The 14305-nt window shown below is 53.4% G+C and overlaps 1 protein-coding gene across 1 annotated transcript in view; it reads right to left on the bottom strand.

Moving 5' to 3' along the window:
* CHAT (choline O-acetyltransferase) overlaps window positions 1-14305 on the bottom strand; it is a 50148-nt gene that overhangs the window by 8796 nt on the left and 27047 nt on the right. Inside the window, 4 exon segments of the mRNA NM_001001541.1 lie at window positions 2099-2221; window positions 5222-5350; window positions 6483-6583; window positions 9288-9457. Of these exon segments, the coding sequence (NP_001001541.1) occupies window positions 2099-2221; window positions 5222-5350; window positions 6483-6583; window positions 9288-9457 (523 nt within the window).

Below are 14305 nucleotides of genomic sequence, written 5' to 3'. Positions count from 1 at the left end.
TTTTTTAGAGTTCCCACTGTGGCTCAGCAGTAATGAACCTAACTAGTATGCATGAAGACATGGGCTCAATCCCTGGCCTCGCTCAGTGGGTTAAGGATCCGGCGTTGCCATGAGCTGTGGTGTAGGCCAGCAGATACAGCTCCAATCTGACTCCTAGCCTGGGAACTTCCATATGCCGTGGATGTGGCCCTAAAAGGACAAAAGAAAAAAAAATTTTTTTTTTTTTGGTTAGAGTTGGAACTCTGAAGAATTCATTCCAATGGAAGCTGGTAGCAGTTTACATATTCAATAAGCCCTGCAGCCTCTGGCCACGTCTAGTGACAGCAAAGATCCCTGGAGGGTAGAGGAGGGGGTGCTCTGTGTAGTGTCCACCAGCCCCTCTGGGCTTTGGATCTGAAGCTCTGAAGTGCTCACCAGGGTACCCATGGGACTTCACCAGGTTGCAAACCGAAAGGAAGTTCTGGGGCGTAGTTCTATTTACTGCCTGTGACAGTTTATGGGCTGTTGCTGCTGGAATGCTGGGACCAACAGGAGCCAGACCTGTCTTGAGGAAGCTCTGTTTTGCATTTTCCTTTTAACCTCCTATAAAAGGCCAGTTCAGCTCCCTTACCCTGCCTTCAACCCATACCTCCCTATTCTGCATTTGATACCGTATGCAGAGCTACACTAGAGAGATTTTTCTAAACCACACACCGGACCATGCCACCCTGGGCTACAACGCCTGTGGATTTTCTCATGTCTGTGACAGTCCCTGATGCCTACTCTGTCCCAAGTGTGTCATACCCAGAATATCATGCCTGGGAGAGCCAGTCTGGACAAAGTTGGCAAATCAACAAACAAGGTGATGCACATGAATAATGATGGCCACGAAGGAAAAAGAACACAGAGTGCTGTGACAGAGAACTAGGTGGCAAGGGGGCCCTGAGGTGGCCTCTGAGGGCTGACACCAGGGCTGAGACCCACCTGGTGGGAAGGAGCTGGCATGTGAAGAGCGGCCATGACAGGTGGGTGGGCAGAGGCACAGTCAGAGCAAAGCTCTGGAGACGGAAGAAAGCTTTGCAGGGAGGGCCCAGGGAAGGCCGGTTCACAGGGAGCCTCTGTGAGCCTGAACTTTGTTCCAAGTATGATGGGAAGCCATTGGGAGGCTTCAAGGGGGTAAGTGATAGACTCTGCTTTGCATATTTCAGGGTTTATGCTTTGTGCAGACAGGACTATAGGAGTTCCTGTTGTAGCTCAGTGGGTTAAAAACATGATTAGTATTCATGAGGATGCAGGTTCAATCCCTGGCCTCAGCCAGTGGGTTCAAGATCTGGCATTGCCATGAGCTGTGGTGCAGGTTGCAGATGCGGCTCAGATCTGGCATTGCTGTGGCTGTGGTGCAGGCTGGCAGTTAAAAGTTCTGATTTGACCCTTAGCCTGGGAACTTCAATATGTTGTAGTTGTGGCCCTAAAAAAGAAAAAGAAAAAAAAAGGAAAAAAATTACAGGACTATAAGGGACAAGAGTGGAAGTGGAGACCCCTGGGCATGCTGCTCTTGACCAAGCACGAGAGGATGGGCTCAGGAGGGGCCGATGACTGTGGAGGTGGAGGGCAGACATTTGGAGGAGAATGGACATGGGAATCAGGGGAAAGAGAGAGAAAGACCAATTAAGCTCAAATTTTTGAGTTGACCCACTGGGTGGATGCTGGTTCCATTTCCTTATGGAGGCCAGGAGGACTGAGGAGGAACAGGTCACAACTATAGGGACCCAGGATGGGTGGGTGAGATCAGGAAGAGATGCAGCCCTTCGACCCGCCACCCTCATCACCTGCCTGGCCCTGTGAGTTCTGTGTCCCTGGTCCTCCCCTCACCCCCACTCCACCATGAGCTCTGTGCCCCTGCAGTCTCCCCCGAGCCTCCTGACTGCCACATCCTTCCTTTTCATCTCTGAGGTTGGATTTGTACTTCAAAACTGAATTAGGGGACATCTCCTTCCATGCGGCCTACCCTGGTCATACCTCCACCCAGTGGGCCCACAAAAAGTCATCCCTCCCTCCAACATGCTTCTAGAATCTAGAGGAGCTTGTTGGTCTGCCCAGCTGGGCAAGCTGTGCTTACCTGTAGAAGGCTAGCTGGAGGGCCACCTGAATAAAGGCATCGGGGCTGCATTTCTGCTGCTTAATGAAAGTCTTCCCATAGTCGTCAAATTTATAAACAGTGAAGTCAAGATTCTTGACTATTCTGTGGAAGAAAAGGAAAAGATGCCTTCCTCGCATGTAAAATAGAATCCACTCACCGCAGAGTGGAAGTTTCTCAAGACTGGTCTATGTCCTAGCACTCTGGATGTCCAGGACACAGTCCCTGACGTCCAGGAACATGTCAGAGACAGGCTTGAGATATGGAAGTGACCAAGGGCAGGCGAGGCCAGGGTGACTCTGAGCTGAAGGTGAGGCTTGGCTGGGTAGGGCGGTGGCCCTGCTCTGGGGGTGGGAGGAGGAGGGCCTGGCTCAGGGAGGGACACGGGGCACCAGGGACATTTGCATGGGCAGGGAGAACCCTGCCCACAAACAAAGTCCTAAATCCACGGCCCACAGAAGTAGGCTTGAAAGGGGCCATTCATTTGACCCGTTTGGGAAGGTGGGTCCAGCACTCCCGTGGATTCTTCTGGCACCCTGGCCATCCTGCCAGAGCTGCTAACCCCCTATGTCCAGGGAAAAGCCCGTTCCTCTGATAGCTGCAAGCAGCATCTCCTCACTGAGACCTATCCCTGTGATGCAACGGGAAGAAAGGCCTGGGGCCTGGCTGTGGGTCATGGTCACAAGAGCTGCTCATCCGGACTTTGCTGGTGACTGAAAACCCTTCCGTGACATGCCCAGGTCTGTGTGGCCCACGGATCACTGTCCGAGTAGCAGAAGGGTTCCCTGAGCCTACACTGAGACCTCAGCATGGGTCTCCCTTCCCGTCCCCCTCGTCCCCGCTGTGTTGATCAGTCTCCTCCTTCATAATGAGTTTAGAGTCAGGGCTGACGGTAGGCTGGAGCAACATCTGGCAAGGTACCCACCATCCATCCCTCAGCCGTGCGTGTGGGCGGAGCCTTAGGTGGGCTGCCCTGAACCTCACTCCCACACTCCCCAGGACTCCATGTTCCCCACCTGCCCAGCCTGGAATTATTCCTCCCGCCTCCTTAGGCTCAGCTCTCGGTAGGGCCATGCCAGGTTCTGGGGACCCAACAGGACTCGAAGGGGGCCCAGTTCTCATGGAAACGCACTCCTCAGCCAGACCTGTTGACCCACTGTCCCCTCAACAGGCTGAGCTCACGATCACCACAGCTGCCTGGAAACCTCTTAGCCAAGCCCTGCCCACTCGGACCCAACCCACCCGCCGTTCACAGCAGCTCAGAACCCCTAGGCTCCTCCTGCTCCCCCACCTCCAGGCCACTCTTGGCTCTTCCTGGCCTCCAGAAGAGGAGCTGGGGGCCTGAGGATCACTGCTGGAATCCCTGAAGGTAAGCAGGGCTCCTTCTTCAGCGCAGGGCTCACCAGCCAACCCACTCACTCCCCTGGAGGCCTGCATATGCCAACCATAGCCCTGCAGGGTTGAGATATGGAGGCACAACTTTAGATGAACAGCAGAGGCCTCTCCCCCTCCCTCCTGGAAAACCAGTTAACCTCCCCAGTGCCTCCAAGGACTCATCCTCCGAGCTGGCCATGCTCCGTCCTGCTCACTTGTGCTATTCCCTGTGCTGGCTCTCCAAAACCCCCTGCACAAAATCCTCTAGGGGCTCCTCACCACCTCAGGACAGCTTCCATGCCCCATAACGTAAGGACATGAAACTCTTCACAGCGTGACCCTTTAGTGCCTCAACTCTGCTCATTTTTTTCACGTGCTGACCTGCATACCAGCCTGATCTCTTATGAACCTATCTCTTTTCCAGCTGCCAGTACCATGAACTCCTAGCCACCCTTCAAGGCCCACCTTTGCAAAGCCCTCCCTGAACATCCTGCCAGAACTCCTCTGTGGATTCAGGTTTGAATGCTTCTCTCTGGTTTTAGCACTTATTACATCTGACATTTTGCTTGGAGGTCCATTTCCTCCACTAAAGTAGGCAGGGCAGGCCTTGTAGCACATTCATTTCTGTCTCTCCAGAGCCTTATCACAGGCCTGGAACATAACAGAGCTCAGCAAATGTTTGAGAATGAATGAAAGAAAGAAAGAAAAGAAGGGAGGAAGGAATAAATAAAGAGGGAGTGCCTGTTGTGGCTCAGCACTAACAAACCTGACTGATATCCATGAGGAGGTGGGTTCAATCCCTGCCCTCGCTCAGTGGGTTAAGGATCTGGCATCGCCATGAGCTGTGGTGTAGGACAAAGATGCGGTTTGGATCCCATGTTGCTGTGGCTGTGGTGTAGGCCGGCAGCTACAGCTCCAATTTGACCCCTAGCCTGGGAACCTCCATATGCCGTGGGTGTGGTGAACAAAAGGAAGGAAGGGAGAAAGAAAGAGTAAAAGAATGAATGCTCTCACACTCACTTACTGAGTGAAGGCATTAACAACAAGGTCCAGAGCTAGTTGCCAGGCCGTGGCTCCCAGCATACCTTGCCACAACCAGTGTGGGCCCACCCTGAGGGGCCCACCCCAGTCCCTGTCCCTCCTGCCTGGGTCCCGTTAGGGACTGCACTGCCCTCGGGAAAAGAAGGCCCTCTTGTCAAGTTGCAGTGTAAATTCAAGCAAATTAAAACAGCTTGGATTCAAATGACCTATTCAAACCAGTTGTTCATGACTCCCCCGGAAGCAGGGGCTGATGTCCCCCGCCTTGACTCTGCTCAGTCAGGTGAAACCTGTGGGAAAAAATAGCTCCACGTTTGCATTTTATGGAAATGACGGATACTTTGGCAAGGTTATTTCCCCGAGTTATAACTCCCCTTTAGTTTGACTACATTTCCATGAGGAGTGGGAGGAGGTGCGTGAGGGGAGGAAGAGGAGCTGGGGTCTTTGGAAATTTCCAGGGTGCCTTGGCAGCTCGGGTGGTAGGGTAGTTGTAGGGTGACCCCCCCCCCCGCCCAAGCATCACTCAAAAGCCCTGAGTTTTGGGGTTTTTTTTTTTTTTTTGCTTTTTAGGGCCGCACCCGCTGAATATGGAGGTTCCCAGGCTAGAGGTAAATTGGAGCTGTAGCTGCAGACCTATGCCACAGCCACAGCAACTCAGGATCCACTGAGCCACAACAGCCTTGGGATTCTTACCGTTGGAGTTTTTCTGCTGAGGAAGCTAAGAGGCCTTGGATTTCCGGGGAACACTTCCACCTCAGCCTTCTGGGTGCTGGGAGCTCGCTGACCGAGTCAGCTCGGACCATCTTCTTGCTGCTCTTCACCCTGCAGGACAAAGAGGTGACCTCCTTCGGCCCTGCAAGCTGGGGGGCTGCTGGCAGCTTGTTTCTTTGCTCTGCAGTCATCTTAGCAGTTAGAGTTTCAGTGCATGTGCGCTGCCCACCCCCGAAACCATGACACAGATGAAAAGCCTGACACTCAGAGGGGCCACCCAAATTAGCAAACAGCAAGACCAGGATTCCGTCCAGTTCCACCTGACTCCAAAGCTCAGCGTTCTTTTCACGTTTTCCTGTTTGACCATATTACACCACTAACACTTCAGAAACACTTGGGGATATATGGAACAAGCAAATTGTGTTGTTCTGACTATGAGGGTTAGTTTGGGTTCTCAATGATCCTAAAGCGTTCCTAAATCATGGAAAAGATTTGGTGCTTAGATTCAGGGAGAAGATTCTAGAAGGAGAGAAGGAGCAAACTTGTGAATGGAAAAAGAGCCTGGTGTGTTTAAGGGACAGAGAAGTACTCAGTGTGGCCAACTTGGGAACCAGGGAGAGAGACCCACCCTGAGGGGAGGAAAGATGAGCCACTCAAGAGACTGCTGGGTCAACAGCAGGCCTCGCCCTGACTTCGGACAGGCAATAGACTTTTTAAAATTTATTTATTTATTTTTATTATTTATTTATTTATTTTTTATTTTTGTTGCTGCACTTATAGCATATGAAAGTTCCTAGGCCAGGGATTGAATATGAGCTACAGCTACAACTTTTAACCCACTGCACTGGGCCGGGGACTGAACCTGAGCCTCCTCAGTGATCCGAGCCGCCAAAGTCTGATTCTTAACCCAGTGTGACACAGTGGGAACTCCCAAGCAATAGATACTAACCTGGGAATCCCTGGATCAAAGCAGATGTTCCTTTTAAGCTGAAGAATTCTTGGCCAAGCCTCACCCTAACTGCCCTAAACCTGTTGCCCAGTCTGCCTCTTGTGTCCATGACTGATAAAGCATGTGATATCTCACTGAAGTTGGCTTTCAGATGCATCTCTTGCTAAGACACTTTCCAGACCAGCGCACCCCCCGGTGGCCACCCACATTTTTCTTGGCCTAGCTTGGTGGCCGATCAGCAGTCTGGCTTTGCCTTCCAGGGCTGCTCAGGAGGGGCCCCAGCCCCAGACTTACATGTGTTTGAGCAGATGCTCCGTGCACTGCACCAGGACAATGCCATCAAAAGGGGAGTGTTCGCACACCACGCCGCAGGTGCCATCTCGGCCCACCACAAACTGCAGTAGGAAGAGAGACGTGAGTGGACTCCTGGAACAGGCAACATTGCAAACCAACCCCTTGGCCCTGGGCCAGGACTGCCCCCACCCACCCACCTCCACTTCTCAGGAGGACTTCTCCTCCAGGTTCACCAAAGCACATCAGCTCCTAAAAGAATGCTGCAGGTAACTGCCATGGCATGAGAACATGGGAGCCTCGAGACAGCTCTGACTGTGTTCCCCCTTCCTGGAAATGCTCTGGGCAGCGAAGGTGGGGGCCCAGAGTCCCTGGCTCAAGTAGCCCGGTGATTCATAAGAGCTCATACTCAGGCTGGGCACACTCTCCCCAGGTTGCGGGCAGGCTTCTCAGCTCCTGTTGGCCCTGTTTTCCCTTCACAGTGCACACCAGGGCCAGCATCCTTGTCTGCTTTGTGTGATCATGTGTCTGATGGACCTTTTAACTACCACTGATATTATCCCCAGGATTTAGAACAGTGTTCACCCCATAGTAAGTGCTCGATAATTTTGGGGAGGAGGTAATGAAAGATACTGATCCAATATGGTTGGCGTGCAGATCCCAAGGGAGAAAGAAAATATCCCTTGTGGGAGTGAAGGAAAGGTGTACCGAGGATGCCCCACTGACTGCTGCCTGGGCTTCGAGTCAGGGCCCTGGATTCCAGTTCTGCCACTACCACCTGCCAGCTGGGGGAGCTTTGACAAGACACTTCAACTCTCTGGCTTCAGTTTGCTCTCATTTAAAATGGCTCCAATAAGGCTCAGTGCACAGGATCGATATGAGGATTAGAGGGAAGGTCTATGAAAGGCCCCTGGGAACTGTAAAGATTACTTATGATTTCCTATGACTAGACAAGGGCTGGATTTAGCTGACTTAGAAAAGGGACATATTCAGTATGTACAAAAGGGCTGAGAGAAAATATTGAGAAGAATGAGATTTGATTCTTTTTTTCCCTTTCTTCCCTTTTTTGGGGGGGGAGGAGGCCATAGGTGCGGCATATAGAAGCTTCCAGGCTAGGGGCTGAATCGAGCTGCAGCTGCTAGCCCAGGGCATGGCCAGAGCAATGTGGGATCCGAGCCATAGCAACGCAGGATCCTATACTGCAGCTCATGGCAACACCAGGTCCTGAACCCACTGAGCGAGGCTGAGATCGAACCCGAATCCTCATGGATACTAGTTGGTTTCTTAACCCGCTGTGCCACCTGGGAACTCCGAGATTTGATTCTTCAAGCATAACCCAACTCGAGTGGGGCTTCCCTGAAGCCTGTCTCAGCACAGAGTCACACTCAAGAGATGCCAGCCCATCATCCATAAGCAAATAAGCCAACAAATAAAGAGCTATTGAAGTCTTTACTGAGACATTTTCCAGCACAGCACACCTCTGAGCTGACACCCCATCCCCCAATCTCTCTCATAATGTGCCAGGCACCCGAACTTTTATTCCCATTCTTCAAACACACACACACACACACACACACACACACACACACTTCCCATGGGGTTTCTTTCAAGATCCATCCCCTGGAGGTGCTTGCTCTCCCCACTCCCGCTCCATGGCCTCTGCCTTTCTATCCTCAGACTCCCTCTCAGTCCTTCCAATTCTGGTTTACAGAGCTCATTTGGCTCTCCCAGCTCCCCTGATCATCTGTCCTGCCTGCAAAAAAGAGCCCAGAGGGGGGCACAGTCACCCACATGAGGCGGAAGGGGAGGGCTGTGCCCACTCACACATTAGTGCTTTTCTGTCCCCGTCACTAAAAGAAAGGGAGGAAATCGGTGCCTTTTAAAAACCACGACCAAGGCTATGTTTCAGGTCCTGTACATCAATTATATCATTTCATTCCCACAGCTGCTCCATGAAAGATTACAAGCCATTAGCACTACTGGTGGAAGCTAAAACAGCCAGCGTGGCAGCAAGAGAACTCATCAGAAATAGCAGAATCAATATGCAAACCAATAAAAAGGATAACGTACCGAACCCAGGGGACAGAGAGGTAGAAAAACGGGAGGTGGCAGAGAAAAGCTTATCAGCGTGAGCAATGCGAACCCAAAACATAGAGAAGGTTGGGTGTTACCAATGGTCATTGTGAAAGTGTAGTGGCTTTAAAAATAAACGAGATTAGACTCAGGTTCTGTGTGCTGGGGAAAAAGGATGGGGACGGAAATGAATGGCCCAACCTACATTCTCACCTGCGAATTTTCTCCAGGCCAAAGTGAAGGTCTCATTTCTGGGTTGATGTCATGTGAATGAAAAACATATGAATTGCTGTGTTTTATTTTACGATGTTCCTCTGTGGAGATGCTGGGCTGCCCTACTCCCCAGGGATGGAGGGAGGTGTGTGCAACTGGCCAGGCCAGGGTGATGGAAATTCAGGAAAGCTGACATCCTGGGCATCAGACATTGTCTTTGCTGAATGTGTTGAAGATTTGTTTGGTGGGAGCCCCTGGCACGGCCTCACCTTACAGTGCATGACAGGAGATGGGGAGTGAGCCCCAAGTCTGATCCAGAGGCTGGGCACAGGCTGTAGGAAGGTTAGGGAGTTTGAGTTGGGTTTGGCCACCTGCTCCTGAGAAGAGGTTTGGCCAATCCAGGGCTGACACCAATGGTACATCTGCTGCAGCTCCCTCGGCCCCAGATGCAGCATCCTGGGCAGCAGAGGCCAGAGAGCATGTGCTAGCTTGGGCCACTGGCCATGCCACGAGGAGGCTTACCTGTAGGGACTTGTCGTACCAGCGGTTGGCTCCATTCTTGCTGCAGCCTCCGCCGTGAAGAAGCTGGAGCGCCCTGTTGGTGTCGCTGAGCTCCATGCCTCCAGGGGCATCCAGGCACACCAGGCAGATGCACCGCTCGATCATATCCAGAGAGTCCCGATTGGTGGAGTCTGTGGCACAGGCAAGCACGGGCTGACTTAACACCTGCCCTGCCCCGGGCCTTGGGTCCCCTCTGCAGAGTCCCACATACCACAGGCAGACACACATGGACATGCAGATCTTCAGCCTGTCCTGACCCCTTCCCCTACCCCAAGGGGTGGGCCGTGAAGTCAGCCTGACTTTCCTGAGCTTCTTTGTTAAGCCCAGGGGCCAGCTCACCCTCAGGTCCTTACGAGAGTCCACCCTCCAATTGTGGCCAGCACTGCCCCCAGATGTGTGGTCACTGGTCCTATCCGCAGGATGAAGGGGGGTCACGCGGGGCCTTTCCCCTGGGTGCCAGACTCTCGGGCCAGCCCTCAGCAGAGGAAGGGCTCCATTACCCCCACCCCGGCACCTGCAAGCCACATCTAGCACACAGGCAAGTCTATTTGTCCTGAACGATGATACTCAGAAGGGAGAGAGTAAGGGGGCTTCTCTCCCTGGCCCCATCACCCTCCTCCCTATCCCCAGGCTGTTGTTTCTATGCCAAGCACAGGCAGAAAGGCCAGGGTGCTCTGAACCTGTATCCAGATGAGGCTGTTGGGGCCATTTCAAGCATGCAGAACTCATCAGGACAAACAGACTAAAAGCCACAGAGCTGTGCCAGAGACATGTCACCAAGGGAGCTTGACTCCTCCACGGGGGACAGCGGCATGGAGCTGGGCTGGCCAGATGGGCTGCCCCAGGTAGCTTCCTCCATGAGCACATGAAGAGTCACAAACCCTGCCCAGTGGGACCTGACTGTGGCCACAGCTGATGCTGCTCTGTACCCCTGCTCCCAATCAGGAGTCTATTGGGGTGACTGGGTTCTTTGTCCACATCTCATACGGGGTGTCGGGCATCAGGACCCAATGGTGAGAGCTGCACATCACCCAGACATCCTGACCTGTGGGCTGGATGCTGTAACAGGACGAGGCTCAGGGCAACACCCCTACCCCAGCCCCAGAGTGTTCTATGCATGCGAAGTGGTATTTAGAGGCAAAGAGCAATTATGTGCCATGTTCCGATAACTATAGCCCCTTTAGTCATAGAACATGTGGTTTTTAGCTTGGCACACTGAAAAGCAGAACTAAAGCTATATCCCCCAGCTTCTCTTGCAGCTGTGGAAACCATGTGTCTTGACTCTGCCAACAAGATCTAGAAATACTGTATGGCAGCTTCCAAGAAACCTCCTTAAATACAACTTGCCTGTACGCTTCACCTTTTTTCACACCTTCTCCCTTCCTACTGCCTGGAACACAGGTGTGATGGCCAGAGCTCTAGCCTCCTTTTTGGACCTGGAGGATGGGCCTGGTTTTGGATCACACCCTTGCAGGGAGATGAACAAATCCTAGCTACTGATCAGCTCTGGAGGGCTCAGTTCTGGTTTACGTGGGGGGGTGGGGGGCGGAGAGACAGACAGACAGAGAGAGAGAGACAGAGAGGGTCACATGTGGCCAGTCCAATACCAACTTACATTGCCTGGTTATGTTGGACTCACATGCCCACACTATAGGAATTAGCTGAGCTAAGAAGCTATGCCCTTGCTTTGCCACAGTCCTTTTTCATTTACTTAACCCTCTTATCTCTCCAGGTATTTAAGTTCAAGGTCCCTGTCCAGAAGGTTATTCTCTGTGTCAGAAAGAAATATTCTAGGGGCTGAAGATTCCCCCCCAAAAGGTAGTTGGACCCCCCCCCCGCCTGTTGCCTCCTATCCCAGCATCGGGACAGCCAGCCCTGGTCCTGCCTGAGTGCTGGCCTTCCTCTTTCCTGTAGTCGGCCTTGTGCCTCTGGATTCTGAGCCCAGGCACTAAGCCCTCTGCTTCTGCAGCCATGTGCTCCTGCCCCTCGCGCTGGAACGCCAGAGACTGCTGAGTTGGAACTCCTCTTCCCAGAGCCCACCCCCCCCTCCACCGCCCCCTGCTCTGGAGTTTATTTCCTTCCAGAGCCTTAAGTGAAAAAATATACCCATCGTGTGTACAGTCATCTGGAATCTGCCTTCCCGAAGTCCAGGGAATGTGTGGGAGCGAGTGCAGCTTCCGTACCCTGAGGCTCAGGGGATCCCCGCAGCCTCTGTTCACCAGCCAGGCCCTGCCCATGGGTCAAGCTAGGCATAGCTGCACCTTCCCCAGTGGGTGGGGAGGGCAAGTAAATACACGGTGACACTGCCGGTGGGGACCACATTGGGACCCGTTCTTTCTCTGTCCAGCTAGGAGCCTGGAGTCATCCTCGATGGGGTCCCATCTGCTTCTCCTGGCTCTTGGCCTCACCCCAGCCTCTCTGGGCTGCTCCCCATTCCTGGCATAGTCAGCCACGAGTGAAGCAATCCCTAAGACCTCCCCGGGTCTCCTTAACACCTGCTTGGCACATGGATGCTGAGGCCACTTATGCTGCTCCCTGCTCTGCTCAGGTTATTTCTCCAGGTTCATGAGAGGTGGATGCAAATGTCTCCAAGTGAAAGGAGTCTGCAGTTCCCACTTTCCCTTCCTCCCTCTTCTTGCAGATCCTGGGGGAGCGAGATGCCTCTCACAGCAGGCCATCCACTCTGGGAAGGAGACTGACGAGCAAGCCAGCCCACCTTTGGGTCATCTCCTCCCCCTTCCCGTCTGGAAGACAGGTTTGGGGATCACTGTGCATTCAGGACCCTTCTTGATCCCTATGGAGCTGGAAGGACTCATCACCTTCCCCATGACCTCTTGGGCTTTCCTGCCTCAACTGATCAACTTCAAGGCTTTAGGTCATGCCCTGAGGATCTAATGGTAAATGAGACCCCATTCTGTCCTGGGGGAAACTCCCCTTCCCTCTGTTCCTTAAGTGTGCCATGGTCACCATGTCACCCTCTACAACCTGAACCAGCTCCTACTGTCTACTGAGTGGAATCCAAATTTCTCAGAACGGTCCCCAGGCCCCATGGCTCGCCTCTGCTGCCCTTCTGGACAACATGAGCCTCTTGCCACTTCCAGACACCAATGTGAATTTGTCCCCTCACCGCTGTGCAGGCTGCCCCCTGGATGGGGGGCTGTCTCGCTCTCTGCCTATCAAAGCCCTACTTGTCAGATCCTTCCAGCCCCCTAACCAGATCATGGTACCAGCCCTGTACCTGGAGAGGGTGGGAGCAGCTGCGAGCTCCTGCCCTCCAGGCTGCCTCTCATAGGGAGCATGTCAGCTCAGCTGCCTGCTCAGGGCAGATGAGGACCCTCTGCTCTGTCCACCAGGATGGCCTCACATGGAACCTGAGCCTGTGCTGGAACAGCTATCTCTACACCCACTGCCTCCTACCACACAGTGCGTGACCCTATAATGAGTGACCCTGCCACCGTCCCAGACCCCAGTCACTGACAGTCCAGCCCCAGGAGTTCCAATCTGGTCCCCTCCTCCCAGGCATCTGAGTTCACAGAGAGCAGGGCCTGGGTCCCCATCCAGTGGGCACAGGAAAAGTGTCCATGGCTGGCAATGGACTTGAGTGTCCATGGACAAGTGAGGCTAAGATCTGTGTGCACAGCTCAGAGAGGGAACCCAGAGGAGCTCAGCCAGCACCTTGAAAGTTAGGAAACTACCACCTTTGGGGCATGGAGCTTCGTGGGATGGAGGGGGCTAGAGGAAAGGAGACAGAGACAGGGAAGGGATTCCTTACCCTCCGCAAGGCTCCCCACCCTATCCCTCTCTGCTCCTGTAGGAGTTCCTGCCAATGGCCGTGGTGCCCAGCCCTGCACTATGTGCTATTCTAGAGGTTCCTTAGGGCTCAGGCTGGCTGGTGACTTCAGAGCATGGGGAGTCTGGGTCACGCCTGGGTCAGATTCAAATAGGTGGAGAGGGAGGGAGATAACCATGCAGGAAAAGGCTCTGATGGCTAGGCAGTAGGCACCCAGGCTTGTGGGTGGAGCTTTTGAGTGGAATTTCTGAGTGATGCCTAACCACCTGGAGAGGGCATGGGCCTGGAGGCCAACCAAGGGGCCATGGGCAGCCCTGATGTCACACATTTTGGCTCTGCTGGCCATGTCTCAGTGAGGTCTGAGAGTCCAGGCTTGGGATCTGCCTATGAAACAGCCCCAAAACCAGTGTGGAGTGGGCAGGCTGCAGCTCCCCAGGAAGCCCACGGCAGGCCTGGGGAGGCTGGGGAGCAGACCTGATACAGCCTCTGTGCAGAAGAGTGGAGGCTTGGCCAGCCACCTCCAGGCAGGAGAGAGGAACCCCTGAGGAGGGGCTGAGCCATCACTACTGCATGCAGGTTGAGAGGGCCCTGGAGCTCAGCACCAACCAACAGCAGCCGGGTCCTGGCTCATTAGACAGAGTGCAATGGGGCAGCAGAGCTGGGATGCCAGGTGGCCTTGCAAATGAACTCCCTGCATACAAGTACCTGATCGGTCAAATGCTGACAAGTTAATCATGTAAGGCAGAAAACGAACTACACCCAAACTCATCCACCATGACTCTGGCCTAAATGTAATGGAAACACAGGGCGGTGGACTGGAGGCACACGGCAGGAGCCGTTTGTCTTGTGACATCCTCATCGAGCACATGGAGGCTCGTTTAATGTGGTGAATCAATCTTCTTCAAGGAGCCCCTGCTTAATGGGTAGAAGTCAGAGTTGAGTAATAGGAGTTGCTGCTCTGTCACCCACGCCTGGGGAGTTGACAGCTTCGGTGATGCAGAAATTCCAGAGGCCATGAGGACTTGGAGGGCCCTAGAGCTTCTGGAAGAGGTTGAAAGCTTACAGACTGTGACTAAGGTGGACAAAAGATAAATGAACACAGCACCTCTGCCTTTGGAGACTACAGACTGGACTAGGGACAAAAAATGAACACCCCTGCCTGCACACCCCCTGGGACACTTGCCTTCTC

The sequence above is a fragment of the Sus scrofa genome, chromosome 14 (assembly GCF_000003025.6).
Source record: "Sus scrofa isolate TJ Tabasco breed Duroc chromosome 14, Sscrofa11.1, whole genome shotgun sequence".
In the NCBI taxonomy this organism is placed as follows: Eukaryota; Metazoa; Chordata; class Mammalia; order Artiodactyla; family Suidae; genus Sus; species Sus scrofa.
Note: the sequence above shows the minus strand (reverse complement) of the source record. Positions and strands in the feature narration are given on the sequence as shown.